At 40.0% G+C, this 16,579-nt stretch overlaps 1 protein-coding gene across 17 annotated transcripts in view; it reads left to right on the top strand.

The window, feature by feature from the left end:
• PTPRK (protein tyrosine phosphatase receptor type K) overlaps positions 1 to 16,579 on the top strand; it is a 3,469,591-nt gene that overhangs the window by 1,669,909 nt on the left and 1,783,103 nt on the right. For all 17 annotated transcript variants that reach the window (XM_044064217.1, XM_044064183.1, XM_044064208.1 and 14 more), the window contains exon 7: positions 10,369 to 10,662. In XM_044064217.1, the coding sequence (XP_043920152.1) occupies positions 10,369 to 10,662 (294 nt within the window). The remainder of the gene's footprint in view (positions 1 to 10,368; positions 10,663 to 16,579) is intronic.

The raw sequence follows: 16,579 nt of genomic DNA, 5'->3' as shown, positions 1-16,579 counted from the left end.
TGTTGCATTTGGTTCTCTTCTGAGGTGTTAATCTTGGCTTCGTCTTCAGCCTTTACTTGACAACATTAAATGTAAATGGACACCTCTGTCGATAATAAGAACATTTTTGGCTCTGCTGCTGAACTTTAAGTTCCTCCAGGATAAAGCAAAGCCTTGCAGGAATCAAAAAATATTTTTGTTTCTCCTAGCCTACGTTTCAGAGGAGTTATCCCTCCAAATCTGCCTTAGTTTGCAGACACTTGCCCTCCACCTAATGGTAAAAAGGGTTCTATGTGGGTACCCACAGCTAAGTCTACTCAGACACCTAATTCTCCGAAGCCTCATTTTGAGGACAAACCAGGTTCCATCTGACAGTTTACTTGTCTTTTCCCTAGTCCAGGTTCCCTTATCCTTTCATCTTTTCCTGTCCCTTCCCAGTTGGTTAAGGGTCAGTCAAGACTCTTGGGTTTTGTCTGTCATCCGTCAGGGATATTTCATGGTGTGGAAATCCCTTTCTCATCATCCCTCAGACTCCACAAGAACAGCTTACTTTATTTCCAGAAGTGCTTCAGACCCTTCTGGCTCAGGGCACCATTTGATTTGTGCCCCCTACCCAGGAAGGGAAAGGTTTCTATTCCAGGATATTCCTGGTTCCCATTAAGGAAGGTACCTGGACACCAGTTCTAGACCTTTCTCAGCTCAACATCTTTCTAAAGGTCTCCTCCTTTCAGATGTCCCTTCAACCACTGTTACCTCTTCTTCCCCAGGTGGTCTTGGTAACTGGATCTCAAGAATGCCTACCTCTGCATTCTAATACATCCCATTTTCAGGAAGTGTTTACATTTCTCTGCTTTGCCATTTACTGCCCCAAAGGTATTCACCAAAGTCTTCACTCCTGTCATTGCCTTCTGCAGGATGAGAGGGGTTCTGATCTTACCTTATCTAGGTAACTTTCTCATTCAGGCTTCGTCCCCTGAGGTACTGCACCTCTAGTTTACTGTTTGTCTGTTAAAAAGGCTGAGGTTTACCATATATTTTCAAAAATCAGTCCTGGTTCCGTCTCAGGATCATGTTTTTTCTAGATTGCAGGATCCAGAACACTCCCATGCTGGCATCCTTGCCTCCACCCAAGGCCCTTTTTCTGATTTTCCTTTTTCAGTCTCCTCCTCTTGTGGTTTCAGTCACAGCCAGGGATTTTCTCAGGGTTCTAGGGTTCAGTTGCTTCCACCATTCCTATGCTGTCCCTAACCAGACTCCATATGAGAAAACTGTGGTGCTGCCTTAAAGGACAACAACAGGATTCTGTTTTTAAATGCTCAACTTCTCTGTCCTTTTTCTCCCTATTTATTCTCCTGGCTATGAATAAACAATAACACAGCATTTAAAATATTTTAAATCAACTGTTACTCTCCACTAGAACAGTACCTTATTGTGTTGTGGTGGTTTCACTTTAAAAAAACTTTTTATCTCTCCCTTGAAAAGTCTCCAATTCATTGATGTCATCAAGGCCACTGAATACAGGTAGTTTTCTGGCCAATTCCCTCTCCAAACTGACATCACCATGACCATCCTAAAAACCCACCCATGCTGTGATGTCACAGCTCCCTAGTCTGTCCAGTACCCATACAGAAAGTAAAGGATAGAACAAGGAATCAGTACATGAGTCAAGTCTTCTGCTGTGAGCTGTCAATCACAGCAAGTAACAGCTCAAATTTCCCTTAGCACTTTGACAGCTAGGATAGTTAGCTGTGAAGGGGGATGGGAGATGTCAAAGTAGTACAATTCGGGCTTCACAAAAAAACTGCAGTTCATCCATTCTAGAAAGAAGCAGCAGTAAAAAACGCTTTGAAAGTCTGTTCTGTGGCATTGTTTGTGTTTTAAGTAGTCATTGAATGGCATGACATCTTACTTAAAACTGACTGAAAGACAGCAGTGTATGCATGTAAAATCAGTGCAGTGTCAGGAGCTTTAGGAAGGAAAAAGCCTGCGTGATGTAACTTTTTACAGATGAGCATTGCATTGTGGGATACCTAAAGGTAGACTAAACAGTCAGAATTACTACAAGATGCCAGACACCATGTGGTCAGACTCAGAAATTATGCATAAAAGTATGTAAAAACCTGTAAGTAGTCCCAGAGTGGTGTTAAAATGTAGGAAACACCAAACCATGATGAAATAAACATTTTATTTGAGTGTGTGGGTGCGGTTCTCCTTTAAGTCAGTGTGGCTTCAACACTCTCATCCACTGGATTTCCAAGTTTCTTTTCTTCCAAGTCTCTTTTGAGTTTAAGTAGTGGATTCATTATCTTTCTCTCAACCCAGGTCTTCCTTTCCAATCTCCAGTCCAGTCCTAGGAGCTGTCTTCAGATGCTTCTTACAGGGAATGGGGAGTTTCCTTTGGTTCTCTCAAAGTCCAGGTTCTCTGGTCTCTCCATCAGAGGTCAGATCACATCAACATCAAGGAGATGATAGCTGTCCTTTTACCTTAGGCTTTTCATTCCCTCTTTCTTCCAGGATACCCCCTCAAAGTTTTCACAGGCAATATCACAGTAATTTGGTATGTAAACAAGCAAGGGGGGGGGCACACTCCTACCTTCTTTACAGGCTCCCTCTTCAGATGTGGGATCTAGTTGTGCCAGTATCAAGTGACTCTTCAGGCTGTCTACATTTCTTCAGAGCAGAATATAGTGGCAAGGTCTTTGAGCAAGTCCAGAACACAGACTCAGAAATCAATGCTTTACAGAGATGTGCTTCTGGACATAGTCCATCAGTGGGATGTTTCTCAGCTAGATCTTTTTGCCTTCCCTCTGAACAGACAACTTCCTCTCTTCTGTTCCAGTGTCCAAAGCCCTCTGACTTGGAAGGTGGATGCCCTGTTTTTTTCTCGGAATGGGATGTTTCTCTACACCTTCCCTCTCCGTCCCCTAATTCTGAGGGTCCTGCACAAGATCAAGTAAGACCCCCCATACATCTGGATGGTGACTACCTTTTGGCCCAGACAACATTGGTTCCCCTTCGTCACTGAGCCTGTGAATTGCTCCATGTTGAGTTAGCATATTCTTCAGTCAAAAGCTATATCAAGTTCAAATGGAGCCCTGGGCAGAGTAATGATTTGGGGGGGGGGGCATACCCTCCCCTATGCAGTCATTCCAGTGTCCCATTACTTAGCCATTTCTCCAGCTACCATAAACTCTGACCAAAACTCAGTTTTCATGCCGTTTCCTGCTTTACTTCTACAATGATTACAGATATTTGGATTTCATTTAAAACTTGGATTTTATACCACAAACACTGATAGATATTTGCTAAACAAAGCAATGCAGTCTCACAATGAAAACAGCCTTAGCATTAAAAAACTTATATGTCTTTGAAACTCACATTCACTGAAACAGTTTTGAAATCCACATTCAAAGAAAATGCATCTGGCCAGTGGTGGATTAAGTTTACCTGTAGGCTGTTTTCAAATGATAGGCCTTTTGCAAGCATTTTAGGACCATGCAAACATGCAAGAGTTCTTTGATTTATCTTCCTGATTGTATTATTTTCCTTCTATCTACTAGCCACTCCATTCAGTATGAATACCTCTCTATGCACATTTTTGCACATTTTCTTCTTATGTATATTTTTGCATGTATTTTTAATTATAATTGCATCTGTAAGTTCGTGTATTGCCAGTACTGTAAGGAATGATGATTTTCTCTAAGGATAACTCTGTATGAGTATTTTAGCATGTATATTCTTAAGTACATTAGTATTATATATGTTTCTGTACTGTCTGTACTTTTTTTTTGTGTGGAGCTTTTCTCCACGGGCCTCCGCTGAAAATGGGTAACCTGCCCAGTTGGACTCTCCCAGTAAACAAATGTAAAATAAAAAAATAAATAATACAACACCGTTTGTTAGAACATGTTTTAAATTTATAGTTTTAAACATTTTTCCAGTAAGCAATGAAAATAAAACATATGAGCCAATAAGGACAAAACTGCCCAGTTCAGAACATTTCAACCAGACAAGACCACTCAAACTTCTGTCATTACAATTCACCAATATCAGTTAATATGCACAATCTCTGCAGAAGTAAAAGTCATCTGAATAATTCCACATTAGAGAGATCTGTAAGTAATGAATACGTTGCTACTAGCAAACAACTTTATATTTCAGTGTTTCATCTACAAATTCAGTGCCTGTTGCCCTTGAAGGATAAATTGCCTATGTTACATTAAAAAAATGGTAAGCTGGTAATATTGCAATAGGGATGGATGGCAAACTGAAAATAGGCTCACAGTTACTAGGCAGCTCATCAAAGGAGGACATACTCAGGATTGCAGCACCCCCACCCTTTAAAATACAACACAGTATCAGCAATCCAGCTATATGCTGTGGGAGTAGAACCCACAGCCTTCTGAATCAAAAAGCAAGTATGCTACCTGTTGTGCTACTAACACTGCTTTAAAATTCTATACCACAATAGCGATACCATTTGCTAATCAAAAGAGTTGCACATTGTAAACAGACTTAGCATGAGCAGCAGTAAACTTCTCTTCCCTTGAAGCTCACAATTCCTTAAAAATGCACTTGGAACTAAATTCCTTAAAATGCAGATTGGTAGTTGGGGTAGAGGATTCAGGCCCTTGTTTCCTGTAGCTAAGGTACAGAGTTTGAGCCTAAGCAAATTATTAACTACCTGCTAACCCCAACTAGGGCATCTCACGCACACACACAGAAACACGCCAATTCACTACTGAACCTCTTACCACAAGAAATCTGGACAACGTCTAAAATAATGGCGGGACAAAGGCCTAAAAATGGAAACAAACTTTAACTATTGCTCTTATTAAATTAGAAAATTGCTAGAGTAACAGGATTAGTGTTAGCACATTGTTTTGTAAGGATCTGAGGTTTAAAACTCAGTTCTGTTTTGTTTACAGACCCCCATTCCTGCAAAAAAAAACATAGTTGATGACCATCCACCATGTGCTTTCTTGCAGCCCTTCACCCACTCCTTATTGACCTTTCACACACACAATGGTAAACCAACCGGCCAATTCACTACTCTCCACCATAGCGAGTGACTTATACTATGTCCTTGTTCAGTCCGTAATGTCCATTCCGCTCATTTGGGCTGTCAAACAAGGAGTTGATGCAGCAGGCAATCTGGCTGCCACTGAACTTTAACACTCTTGAGGAGGGGTCATGATTAACGAGGGCTCCAAGATTCACAGCAGCAGTAAAAGGAATAAAGCACACCTGCTGCTGCACCCATGAAGTGCTGCTGAGCCGACTAAACTATTAATTCTGTCGTGACAGGGGGAGGCAGACTGATTCATCATCTTAGTGGTGCTTAGTCTGATGCTTGGGGGAGAAAAAAAACATCTCTACTAGAAATGTGCCCCTGCACTCCTGACAGAGTGGAAGAAGCCAAGCCAACCACCAAAGCCCATGAAAATGTTACAAGCTTGCGCACATTGAATCATGTGCAGTGCACGCAATGGTTTAGAGTCCTCGGATCATTATCTGAATTCCAAAAAATAAATAATTAAATGTTCCAGAAATAAAATATATTTAATTTTTCCCATTTTTGGGCCACCTAGCCTTCATGGGGCCCTAGGTGACTGCCTATGTCTCCTGCTGCTGGATTTGGCTCCGCCTTCAGTTAAAGCTCACCTCTCAGCTATTTCTGTGTGTCTGCCTTTGACTTCTCTTCTAGCTTCTAGGTTTGAGGTCAAACAATTTCTTAATGGGCATCCTTCATGTCAGGCATCCCAGGAAGTTTATTCCGCCTTCCTGGGATCTCAGTTTTGTTCTTGAAAAATTGATTTAGGCTCTTTTTGAGTCTGCAGCTTCAGCTTCCTTGCAACTTTGTACTTGACAGACTGTTCTTTTGGCTCCTGAACTCCAGGCTCTTATGGCTGTTGTTCTTTTAGTTTTTAACAGTGACAGGGTGTCTCTTCATAGTAATCGTTCTTTTATGACCAAAGTGGTTGGGTTGATATTAGCTTAGCGAACACTCAGAGTGAACGCTCTTTGATCGACAGCTGATAGGTGAAACCACAAAAAGTCTAATGGCCGGAACAGCGATTTTTGTTCCCAAGGGGGGGGGATTAAAGTGGAGGGCTGCCCCCCCCCCCCACACTTATATATACCAACTCCAAGATAGCACCACAGTGGTGGAAACTGCAAAGTCCCAACAATGGCCCAGCGATTTTTTTCCTCTGGTAAAAAAAAAATCGCTGTACCTGCCATTTGACCTTTTGTGGTTTCATCTATTAGCTGTCAGTCAAAGAGCATTTGCTCTTTTGAGTGTTCGACAAACTAATAGGAACCCAGGTGGTCAATGAGTTGTCTCTTAATCAGTCTATTAATTTACCCTCCTGTTTTCCTTCTCCACAGTCTGCTAGTGAAAAGGTTCTTCACACTATGGATTTGCATCAACAGCTCAGATATTATTTGGATAAAATTAAGCCCATTTGCAAATCTGAGCAACTTTTTGTTTCTTTTCATCCTAGGTCTCTGGGCTTTGGCAGTTTCGAAGTAAACCATTTCTTCCTGGATCTCCAAGACCATATATTTTCATTACTCCTTTCATGGTTAATGTCTTTCTGCCTCTTTAAAGGCTCATTCTACCAGAGCTGTTGCTTCCTCTGGTGCCTTTTTCAAAGTACTAGACACCAATTCCATCCTTGAGGCTGCTACTTGGACTTCTGTCCATACCTTCACTAAACATTGCAAGTTGTTTCTGGAGCAAAAGCTGACTTTGCCAGAGCTGTCCTGCATGGGTTTGTAGAGGGCTCTTCTGTGTCGTCTTCCTCCGACGTTTCCACTTGAGCTTTTGTACTCTCCCTTATATAAAGAATGCTGCAACAGTGAATATGAAAGGAATGTAGTACAGTTGTGTACAGATGTCCTCTTCGCTGTTGCATATTTGCTCCCTCCCTCATTCCCCTTCTGCTCAACTCTATTCTTTTTGCCTTCTTGGCCAGGGATTCTTTTCATTTTCTCCTTCTGGATGTACGTTTCTCCTGGTCCATAGGGACATTCTGTTCCTCCTGTGTTTTTTGAGTTTTGAGGTGTCTAGGTCTGTATCTCATGTTTGTACCATACACCTTGTGCTGGGAGCATACGTGTGAAGTACATCTATAAATTGCAAAGAGTTTGGTATAATGCCCAGACATTGGGCTATCCTTGGCAGGAGGTCCGTAATGTAAAGAATACTGCAACGGTGAAGTGAAGGACATCTATTGTTATGGTAAGATTTTTACACAGTTGTACTTTGGAAGCAAAAAAATGGTATCAGAATTCCTCATACTTGTCAGTCTGATGTTTAAACATGAGTGTGGAACTTGCGTTCCTTGAATGACTGAACCTGGGTTTGCATACGAGTGCATAAAAGAAAGACAATAAAAATCTGCAACGAGAGCTAATGATCCCATGAGATGGGTTGGAGAAGGTAACATCCATAGAGGACAGTCTCTGTGTAGAGTGGGATACTGAACAAATGTTCTTTCTTTTAAACTCTGGACCATATATTGTATGAGACCTCGATGGTACTAGGATATCTCCTGAACATCAGTCAGGAGGCTCTCTGCTCTCTGTTCAATTTTGAAACTTTTTTGTCTACAGCCACTCCACTGACACTTTGCTTAGGGATGGTCATGCTGGTAGATGCATTTCTGATTAAGACGAGCCTCTGTCATTCAGAAGTTTGTTTATTTGAAAGTCTTTTTGGCAGAAATATCTTGGCACATTTGTTAACCGATTATTTAAAATATGGGCAGATGACTATCTATAAAACTATAATAACCATGTCTATTACTTTTAATTGCACTGCTGAAAAAATCTGAATGCCAAATCTATTTGTATTAGGCAGAGATCAAATGAATTATACGATAATAAAAAAGTCTAAAGCTTTGTGCTTTTAAAAATATGAATTTTAGTATTTAAATGCAAATGCCTAAGACAAGATGAGTAGATAGAATTTTGCATAGTTGGTAGCAGGTTGCTCTTTCTAAAATGTAACTACAGCCTTAGCATGAGGTTGCTTAGAAGGTTGTACATGTTTGTAAGGCAGTAACTTGCATTGATGTTATGTGATTTATTGTTAAAACATTTTCTGCTCTGTGCAAAAAAGGGGGATTGGGGTGGTGAGTATGGTGCAAAGCTATAGAGACAGTCACTCGACCCTAAATGGATATTGCTTTGCTTGAATGGTGTTAGCATATTAGTGTTGATGCTCATAAAAGTACAGAGACACTCATCTGCTGTTTCCCTCGGGGCCTTTTGTGGCTGCTGCTAGCAGGCACCTCACTGTTGCCTTTAAAGTCTAATTTACATCATAGTGATGTCTTGTCTCTCTCCTAATGGTTGGAAGCATTGGGCAGAAGATACAGATGGACTGAACTGTGTATCCAGGAAATGAAGGTGAAGGTATTAATGTACAAGTCTCAATACGTTGCTGCAGTCATTGATGGTTTTATGGCACAGTGGTGCAGAGGATTGTTTTGCCACCTCACAGCAAGAGGTTCTCCAGTTTGATTCTTGGCTAGTGGTAGCTTTTGTTTAGAGTCTGCATTACCTCCTTGTGTTTGAGGGGGTTTCCTTTGGTGCTGCGTTTTCCTCCCACATTCCAAAGACATGCAGTAGGTGGATTGGACATACTAAATCGGCCATAGGTGTGTGTGTGTGTGTGTGTGTGTGTGTGTGTGTGTGTGTGTGTGTGTGTGTGTGTGTGTGTGTGTGTGTGTGTGCTGGTATTTGCTATGGTAGAACAGATGCAACAGGGCTAGCCACAAGGTGCTGTGAACATTGGCACTATACGATTATCACTGTTGAAGTGACACCCCAACCTCATGTGCAAAAATGGGAAAAGTGGTTGTGGATGGATGAATTGGTGGTACTGTGTCTGTATTTTGTAGTACAACTTTGAACTTCATTGTTGACTTGATACCAAAAGCCTCCACGATTGAGAGTGGCTGCTTCTCTACATTTTCATGTATATATTCGTCAGCTGTAGTTTCTGTTTTTTTAAACCTATACTTTTGCAGCCAGCCCCCTTATGTTAATAAATGATAAACTATAATGAGTAAAGTTCAAAAGCTGCAGCTTATTGTAACAGTCCGTTTTCCACTGGAATATCATCGGCTCTCATTGGTTGCATATGTCTTGTGATGTAAGCAGAGTAAAGATGTAGGTTTTGTGCCAGAGTTTTGACAAGTAGCTGTGAAGCTTTGATACAGGGATCCACTAAGGGTGCTGAAATTTGAAATATAGGGGGTTATTAATTAGTATGTAGATAAAGGTGAGATACAGAACAGAAAAAACATCTGCCATTACTTGTACTCTGGAATAAATGCTAATGAATGTAGGAAGTGCAGTGCAAAAAGTATGTGTGGCTGGTAATGAAAACCATACACAGGTTGCTGTTTGTTTTTTTGGAAGAAAATATAGTAGTATTCCAGACTTCTGTAATACTGGATTTGAATATTGTGCTGCTTGTGTTTTTTTTTTGTTTTCATATTTTAATACTGTAAGTGCTGATGGAAGAGTACCTTTAAATGTACAGCAGTAGTGGTGGTTTGACTACGTAGTAGTTCATCTTCCTTTGCAATGTTTTATTAATCTGATCACCCTAGCTGGCACAAGTATATATTTTTCAGGTATGACCTAGCAGCATTGATTTAAATGTCTCAGTGTCACATACTGTGGAAGTGGAGACTCAGGGATTCAAACTATATTCTTAGAGGGAAAAAAAAAAAAGATGCTAGCAACTCGTAGCCTTAATCAGTTTTTGGTACATTGTTAGTCCAGCACAGGTTAAGCCCCCATGTGTACAGAATGTTTGCCTTGCGGCCTAATTACCTGAAACAAATTAGTTGAGGACGAACCATCTGGATCGGAAATTCACTGTTTGCTGAACACAGCTTTTATTAGTTTGAGCCATTTGATTAAAACAGCTTGTGATGTTTCAATTGATTTCTAACAATATCCTTTAAAACCTACAATTTATGAACCTCATTGCCTATACTTTAAGCCTGGTTTAAGGTGTTCTTTCTACTTTCCGTTGTAGATTGCAAGCTTTGGGAAATTACACATTTTGTTCAATTAAAATAAGTAATTGGTTGGCAGCAGAGGGGAGTTCCTGTTGGAACAATGGCAGTAACCACCTGATATGGCTCGAATCTCACAGTCCATTTGTGAGCAGCTGGGAAGCTTCCCCTTTGACGCCAGTAGATTGTAGCCTAATGACAGAGTTAGTGTTTTGTTTCCCGTAGCATTGGCTCAGTTAAGAACTGCAGATGTTTGTACTGCAGCTTCCATTCATACAATTGAATTTTATCCTTTGGTCTGATTAGTGTATTAAAACATATGCATGTATTTTTTTTTAAATTACAGAACCACCACGTCCCATTGCTCCACCTCAGTTGCTTGGTGTCGGCCCCACGTATTTACTGATACAGTTAAATGCCAACTCTATTATTGGTGATGGTCCAATTATCCTTAAAGAAGTGGAGTACCGCATGACATCTGGAAGCTGGACAGAAACCCATGCTGTGAATGCACCTACGTACAAGCTGTGGCATTTGGACCCTGACACTGAATACGAGATCCGTGTCCTACTCACTAGACCAGGGGAGGGAGGCACAGGGCAGTCTGGGCCACCGCTGATTACAAGAACAAAGTGTGCAGGTAAGAGATGCCAAAAGACATTGTGTGTTTTCACTAATAACAGACCTCAGATATTTTTCACATTTTCTAATTTGTTGCTGATTATTTACCACAGAAATAATGCATAAAAATTGTGTGGTACATTTAGAAAATAATTGCACTGCATTGTTGCACTCTATAAAATAACTTAAGTGTTAAGGTGTGGAGGAAAAAGTTGACCAACTCTCAGCCAGGAAAAGAAATTCACAAAAAGTAAGCTTTTTTTTTTTTTTTTTTACCCCAGATCTAATCAGATATTTGAGACTCGAAAGAAGATCAAGGCATCCTACTGCCATGTTTTTTTTTTTTTTTTTTTAAATTTCATTGCTTTTAGATACCCATTCTTAATCCCAGTAAATGAACTGTTGAATGTTGATGTAATTTCTGGTAATACTGTTCACTGTGCAGTTTTCACTTTTTTATACGTTCTTTTAGAAGATTTATATATTGTGTTCAATTATGTTTTATCCATCTGGGTTTTGATCCCTTTTTAGTGAAGGGTTAAAGAAAAAACTCCATTGTTCTTTAAATCATTAAGCATTTTGTGTGTGTCTATATATATGTATAGATATATATATATATATATATATATATATATATATCTATATGTGTGTGTAAATAAAATATATGTATATGGGTCTACCTTGTTTTGTCGAAGTTTCAGAACTTCGAAACCCATATGGCTGAGCCCATATGATCGAAGTTTTGAAACTTCAAACACTTTGAACTGAGACTGCCATACAGCATGGAATGAGAGATTTACTGTTTTCCTCGCTGTAGTGCGATCTCTGAGTTGGTATACTTAAGTAGCAGGGGGTGTGAGGGGTGCAGGTGGGCTTGCCCCTCTGCAAAAACATAAAGTGAAGCTTTTTGTTTAGGTTTAGTGTTTTTGTTGTAGTTTCGAAGGCATAGTAACAAAAGTTAACATGTTAAACAGGCATTGCGAGTCTGTCCTGATGCAGGTAGCTCATCCTTCCACCCAATTCAGGATTAAGGAGTTAAAAACAAAAACACTCCCACTGGCAAGGGTGCAAACGCCCTAGTGTTTGAATGACTGCCTCTCTGGATGGCTGTGATCACCTCTTTCAGGAGAGTGCAGTCAAATCAGAGTAAGCTGCATAAGTCCGTGACCAGTAGTACAATACAGTAAACAGATGGATGGCTGTCATTGCTGTTATGTTTCTTCATGCAGAAATGTAGAACATTGATAGTAATGAGAGAATGATGAAGTCTCATAATTTTGATTGCCATCAGTTGACATTGTGTTTGAAGCAAAATGTTATTAGTTTGACTTTTTCACTCAGCGCATCCAGCCACATTAAATTCTGAAATGTGTTTTCAAGCCAGCTATGGGGTGTGCAAGCAGTGAACATAAATTTGAGTGATCTTCCTCTTTGTGAGTGATTTGCAACTGATATGTTATGCAACTTTTGTTTATTTGCTCACCTACTTCTAACCAGGCCAGACACTGGTGATATCACAGCTGTTTTTTTCTGCCTTTAGAGATTTCATGTCGCACCTTATATTATTGCAGTCATTATTAGTTTGATTTTTGTTCTTGATTTCCTGATGACCTTCAGCTTCCATGCTACCTGTCAGTTTGCCTCATTTATTTCCCTGCGGACGAGCCCAACAAACCCATTCTTGCAATTTAGGGTCAGAGGTCAAGCAGCAGAGATGGTGTTGTCATGCTTTTTGAGTCAGGTCTTTATCTTTCTGGCCATACTAGTTCCCCTTGCATGTGCCAGCTGCAAGTCACCCGTTAAGTAAAGGGTATGTGCAACATCTGTGGTTTCCACCAGATATTGCACGGCCCCAGGTGCTCTCTTCTACCTGCAGACCAGCGAGACTTCCCCTTTTGGACTTGCGCTCATTTGTTCCCAAGATGTAGGAAGTCAGTAGAATCTGCTAGGGCAAGAGTCATCCAGTCTCCTTTATCCAGGCAATCATTAGCAAGTTTGCGGTTTTGCCAGCACCACAGCACTGAAAACATTTTTGTTGCAACTTTCTAGCCCTGCCGTAGATCAGGTGTTGGCCCCTTATGTTATGGGGATCCAAAGTGGTAATGGGTTTTTCAGTTATGTTTTTGGCTCTGTCTCACAGATATTATCAGGCCCTATTCATTGTAGGTCCATCTTCTACACAGATTTGGAACCAGTGAGCCCACATTTTTTCCTTGATAGTACTCTGTTCCTTCATTTACCTGCTACACAAGGTCAAATTATTTGATGTGATAATCAGCAGATTTCTGTTGTGCCACAACACTTTCCAAAGGTGTTAATGTTTTGGGGTTCCTTTCACTTTGTCAAAAGCTTAATTCTGCAAATGCATATTCATCGAACCCTAATTGTCGAACACCCTTTCACTGAACATTTACATCAAAACTTTTTTCTAGGGAAGGTAGTTAGTTGGCCGTCATTTCAGATTTGCCCTTTTCCCCAATGTAATGCGATCTCCAAGTTTATAATTAGAGGGGTGTGGGAGGGGGGGGTGCAGCTCCCCCCACCTTTGTGAGTTTAAAATAATGTGTTTGTTATGATTGCTCTGGTAGCCAAGTATTTTTTTCCAAAGGAAAAAATTTTGATGATGTAAATGTTCAATGTAAGGGTGTTCGATTAGGGTTCGATGAATTAAGCTGTCGACGAAGTGATAAAGACCCAATTTCCTGGAAGTCTTTCATCATGATTTGTAATGTAGACATTGCTGCATCAGTGTCTTTTGAGTTGCTTCCCCCATTTTTGTAGATGTGATGATTGTCTCTATAGTTACCTACAGAACCTGAGATGGAGTCTCACCAGCTGTTTATCAGAGATCCCATTTTTCACCTGTTTTACTGGTTACACCTCTTCCCATGCACCCCCCATTATACTCCATCCTTCCTTACTACTTTTTTTAATTGCCTGCTTACTTCTGTTTCTGGCGTAGTTATCAAAGCTAGGTCCCTTTTTGATGATGTTCCTTAACAGAACTGTACTTGCTACCTTGTTTTTTATTCAGCAGGTACATTACTTTGTGTTTTATCTAAGTTTATGTTTTCGTGCCCTTTTCTGTAACCATGTGAAGTTATTTCCATTCCTTTGAATCTCGTCTGTCTTACCTCAAGCTGATTCTCAGTTTTTGTGAACATTCGTGTTATCTTCAAATTATGTAACCTTAAAGAATGTACGTAATGTTGCATCCATAGTACCAGATAGTAGCAACCTCTGCCTTTAAAATAAAATAAAAAATAAAAACAAGCCCCTGCTCACTATTACGCAACATTTGTAGCGACCTGCTAATTTTGTATTTCACCATGGGGCATGCCGGCAGCTTGCCTGCTTTTTCTAGTGTTTTAGCATGTGTTACGTTAATTGCTTGGCGTAAGATGAAACATGTCTATAGCTCCCCTCTAGTTTTCCATCAAGTCCCTAGTGGTTTGACCCAGAGGTGCATTTGGCATGTATTGCTAATGATGACATTCATGGCATCACTTATCTTGTATTGAATAATCCAAAACAGCTCCTACTGTTGGTGTGTGGGATTTTCTATCAGCATAATTGGCTTTCACGTATCTTATGTTGATTACAGAACTGTGCAAGTCACATAATTTTTAAGGTAATAAACCCCTTTTTTTATTAGCTCCTTACTAACTCTGGAGTACCTTAAGACAATTTAAGTGATCCCTGAGCGGCTTTTCATTTTTTCCTGCCTAAATGCCTTCTGCTTGATTCTCCATTATGTTTTTATGATGTTGCTGTCTTGATGACATTTGCATTGTTAGATAATGAATTTGGAAGCCTTTAGTCCAGGCCACATTTTTTCAAACTCTTAAGGTAAATTTATTTATTTTTATTTCTATGTTTTATGATCTTTCTGTGCCAGGCAACTTATTCCATGGATTTTTCATGTTCCTAGTAAGATAGTATGAGATTTAAATTTAGTCCTCTAATCCAGATGATTCTGCTCAATTGTTTATCTTAATGTTCAGTCTGGTTTGGTGATGGTCATCCCTCTGAGATTTTAAAACTAAGTTGATGTTCTCTTTTTATGTAAACCAGTGGGAGTACCTTTTGATAGATATCCTTAAGCCACTCTCGTGTACCTGAATTTTCAAGCCTGTGACTTTCATAATTTACACTCTACACATCTGCTTAGTTCTGTTTTTGTTTTTAAACTTGTAAGGGGCACCAGGTCAGGCAAAACTTGTTCCGCTTTTGTTATTCTTAAGTTGTAAATTAGCAGCAGAATTGTGGCCTCACTTGGTCTAATAAGTAACAGTTATATATGCAGCTTTGTAAAAAGATTTTGTGTAATTCATCTGTGTATTTTTCAGATTTGCCTTTTATTTCCAGGTTGTTGTAATATTCTAACCTCTTTTTCTCTCCCTGCCTTCCAGTTTACATGTTTCCTGATATCATTGTTTGTGCTTCATTAGCCACTTGAGTGTTAAATCAGTTGAATGCAAGGTTTCTTCTGATACAGAGCTTTGGTTCTGTGAAAACGAACGCATGTTTAGACTTCCCAAGTCAGTATAGCCTTCTCTGCTTTGATGTATTCCTTAATTGTTTTTGGTGCTAATGTGATTGGCTTGTATGTTTTGCATCTGATTTTATTGCCAGTGACCAAAGAATTTAGCAGATGAAGGATCCACTTGACAGAGTGGAACTGAGCAGCTCATGTTCTAAGTGTCCCATCTTGGTGTGTGGTTGTGCACATTCTGCATTGCTGCACTTCCTGTTTGTAGTGGCCAAGAAAGAAGCACTTGCCTGCATCACTAAAGAGTTAATAAACACTTGTGCTCAATTTTTGGGCAAAGGGCATGTGGGTGAAAGCATGTGCTTGATAGCATCACTATCGTCCATTACATGTGCCCGTTGGTAGTGTTAGGAAGGCAGCTCCCAGACCATCCTAGCTGCATTTGCTGGTTCTTTAGTCCTTTGCTACTCTGCCACCCCAAAACATTAAAGGTTCCAGTTGTTTCACAATTCACAGGGTCTGAGAGTAGCATGCCAGTGAAATGGATGACAGAGATGGTGTTCTGATGGGGAAAGTGGCACAAAATAAATTACTGGAAACAAGTTGCAATATACGCATTAGGGCTAAAATGTTTGGCTGTTAGTTTGGGAGAGGATTGTTAATTTAAGACAGCTTCCTTTTGCATACTGTTCCACTTTGAGGAAGTGGATTAATGCTTTTGCGCTGCCAGACGTGGATCTTACTTGCAAATCACAGACAAGCCAAAAACAATGAAGGTCAGATGCCCAAAATAAGGGGCAATCATTAAGTATTCCTCTAATTCACTTAGAAAGTTTGTAGAGTGACATGTTTGGTATCAGTATGCATATATTTAAAAATAAAGTAGTACAATACTCTGTTTGGCATTATTGACTGTACCCCTCAGTGATTTACTAGAGAATCAAAAATTTTATAAGGGACAGTGCAAAAATACGAAGGTAAACTAGGCATGCCCTACAAAATCAGGGACAGCAGAGAGCTGCACTGCAATGTTTTCCTTGCTGGAAAAAAAAAAAATTTTTAAATGGTATTGCCTAGCATAAAAAATGGTAATAGCTTGCTGGTATTACTGTCTTCCTTTCTATGTATAAATAAATGCCATAGTTAGTGCAAAACTGGCAACATTTGGACATGGATAATTTTGACAAAATGCTGTTTGTTTGCACCATCTCACTTTTTTTAGGCTGTGGCATAGCAACATGGGTACAGATTCAATGTTTGGTGCATTAGTGATTCAGTAGGTAGCATATTCACTTTTTAATGCCTGACGGCTGTGGATATTCCTTTTATGCTGGTTGCTTGGATTCATGTTAGACAGTTGGGTAGGGGGCTGCACTGCTGAGTACCGACCTTCAGCTGTGAAAGGACTCCTCTACATGACTTGGCAGTGTAGTAGATCCCCTAG

This window comes from Protopterus annectens, chromosome 1.part0 (assembly GCF_019279795.1).
Source record: "Protopterus annectens isolate FY-2018-M chromosome 1.part0, PAN1.0, whole genome shotgun sequence".
NCBI lineage: Eukaryota > Metazoa > Chordata > Ceratodontiformes > Protopteridae > Protopterus > Protopterus annectens.
The sequence above is the reverse complement of the archived record's forward strand: the minus strand, read 5'-3'. Positions and strand labels throughout refer to the sequence as shown.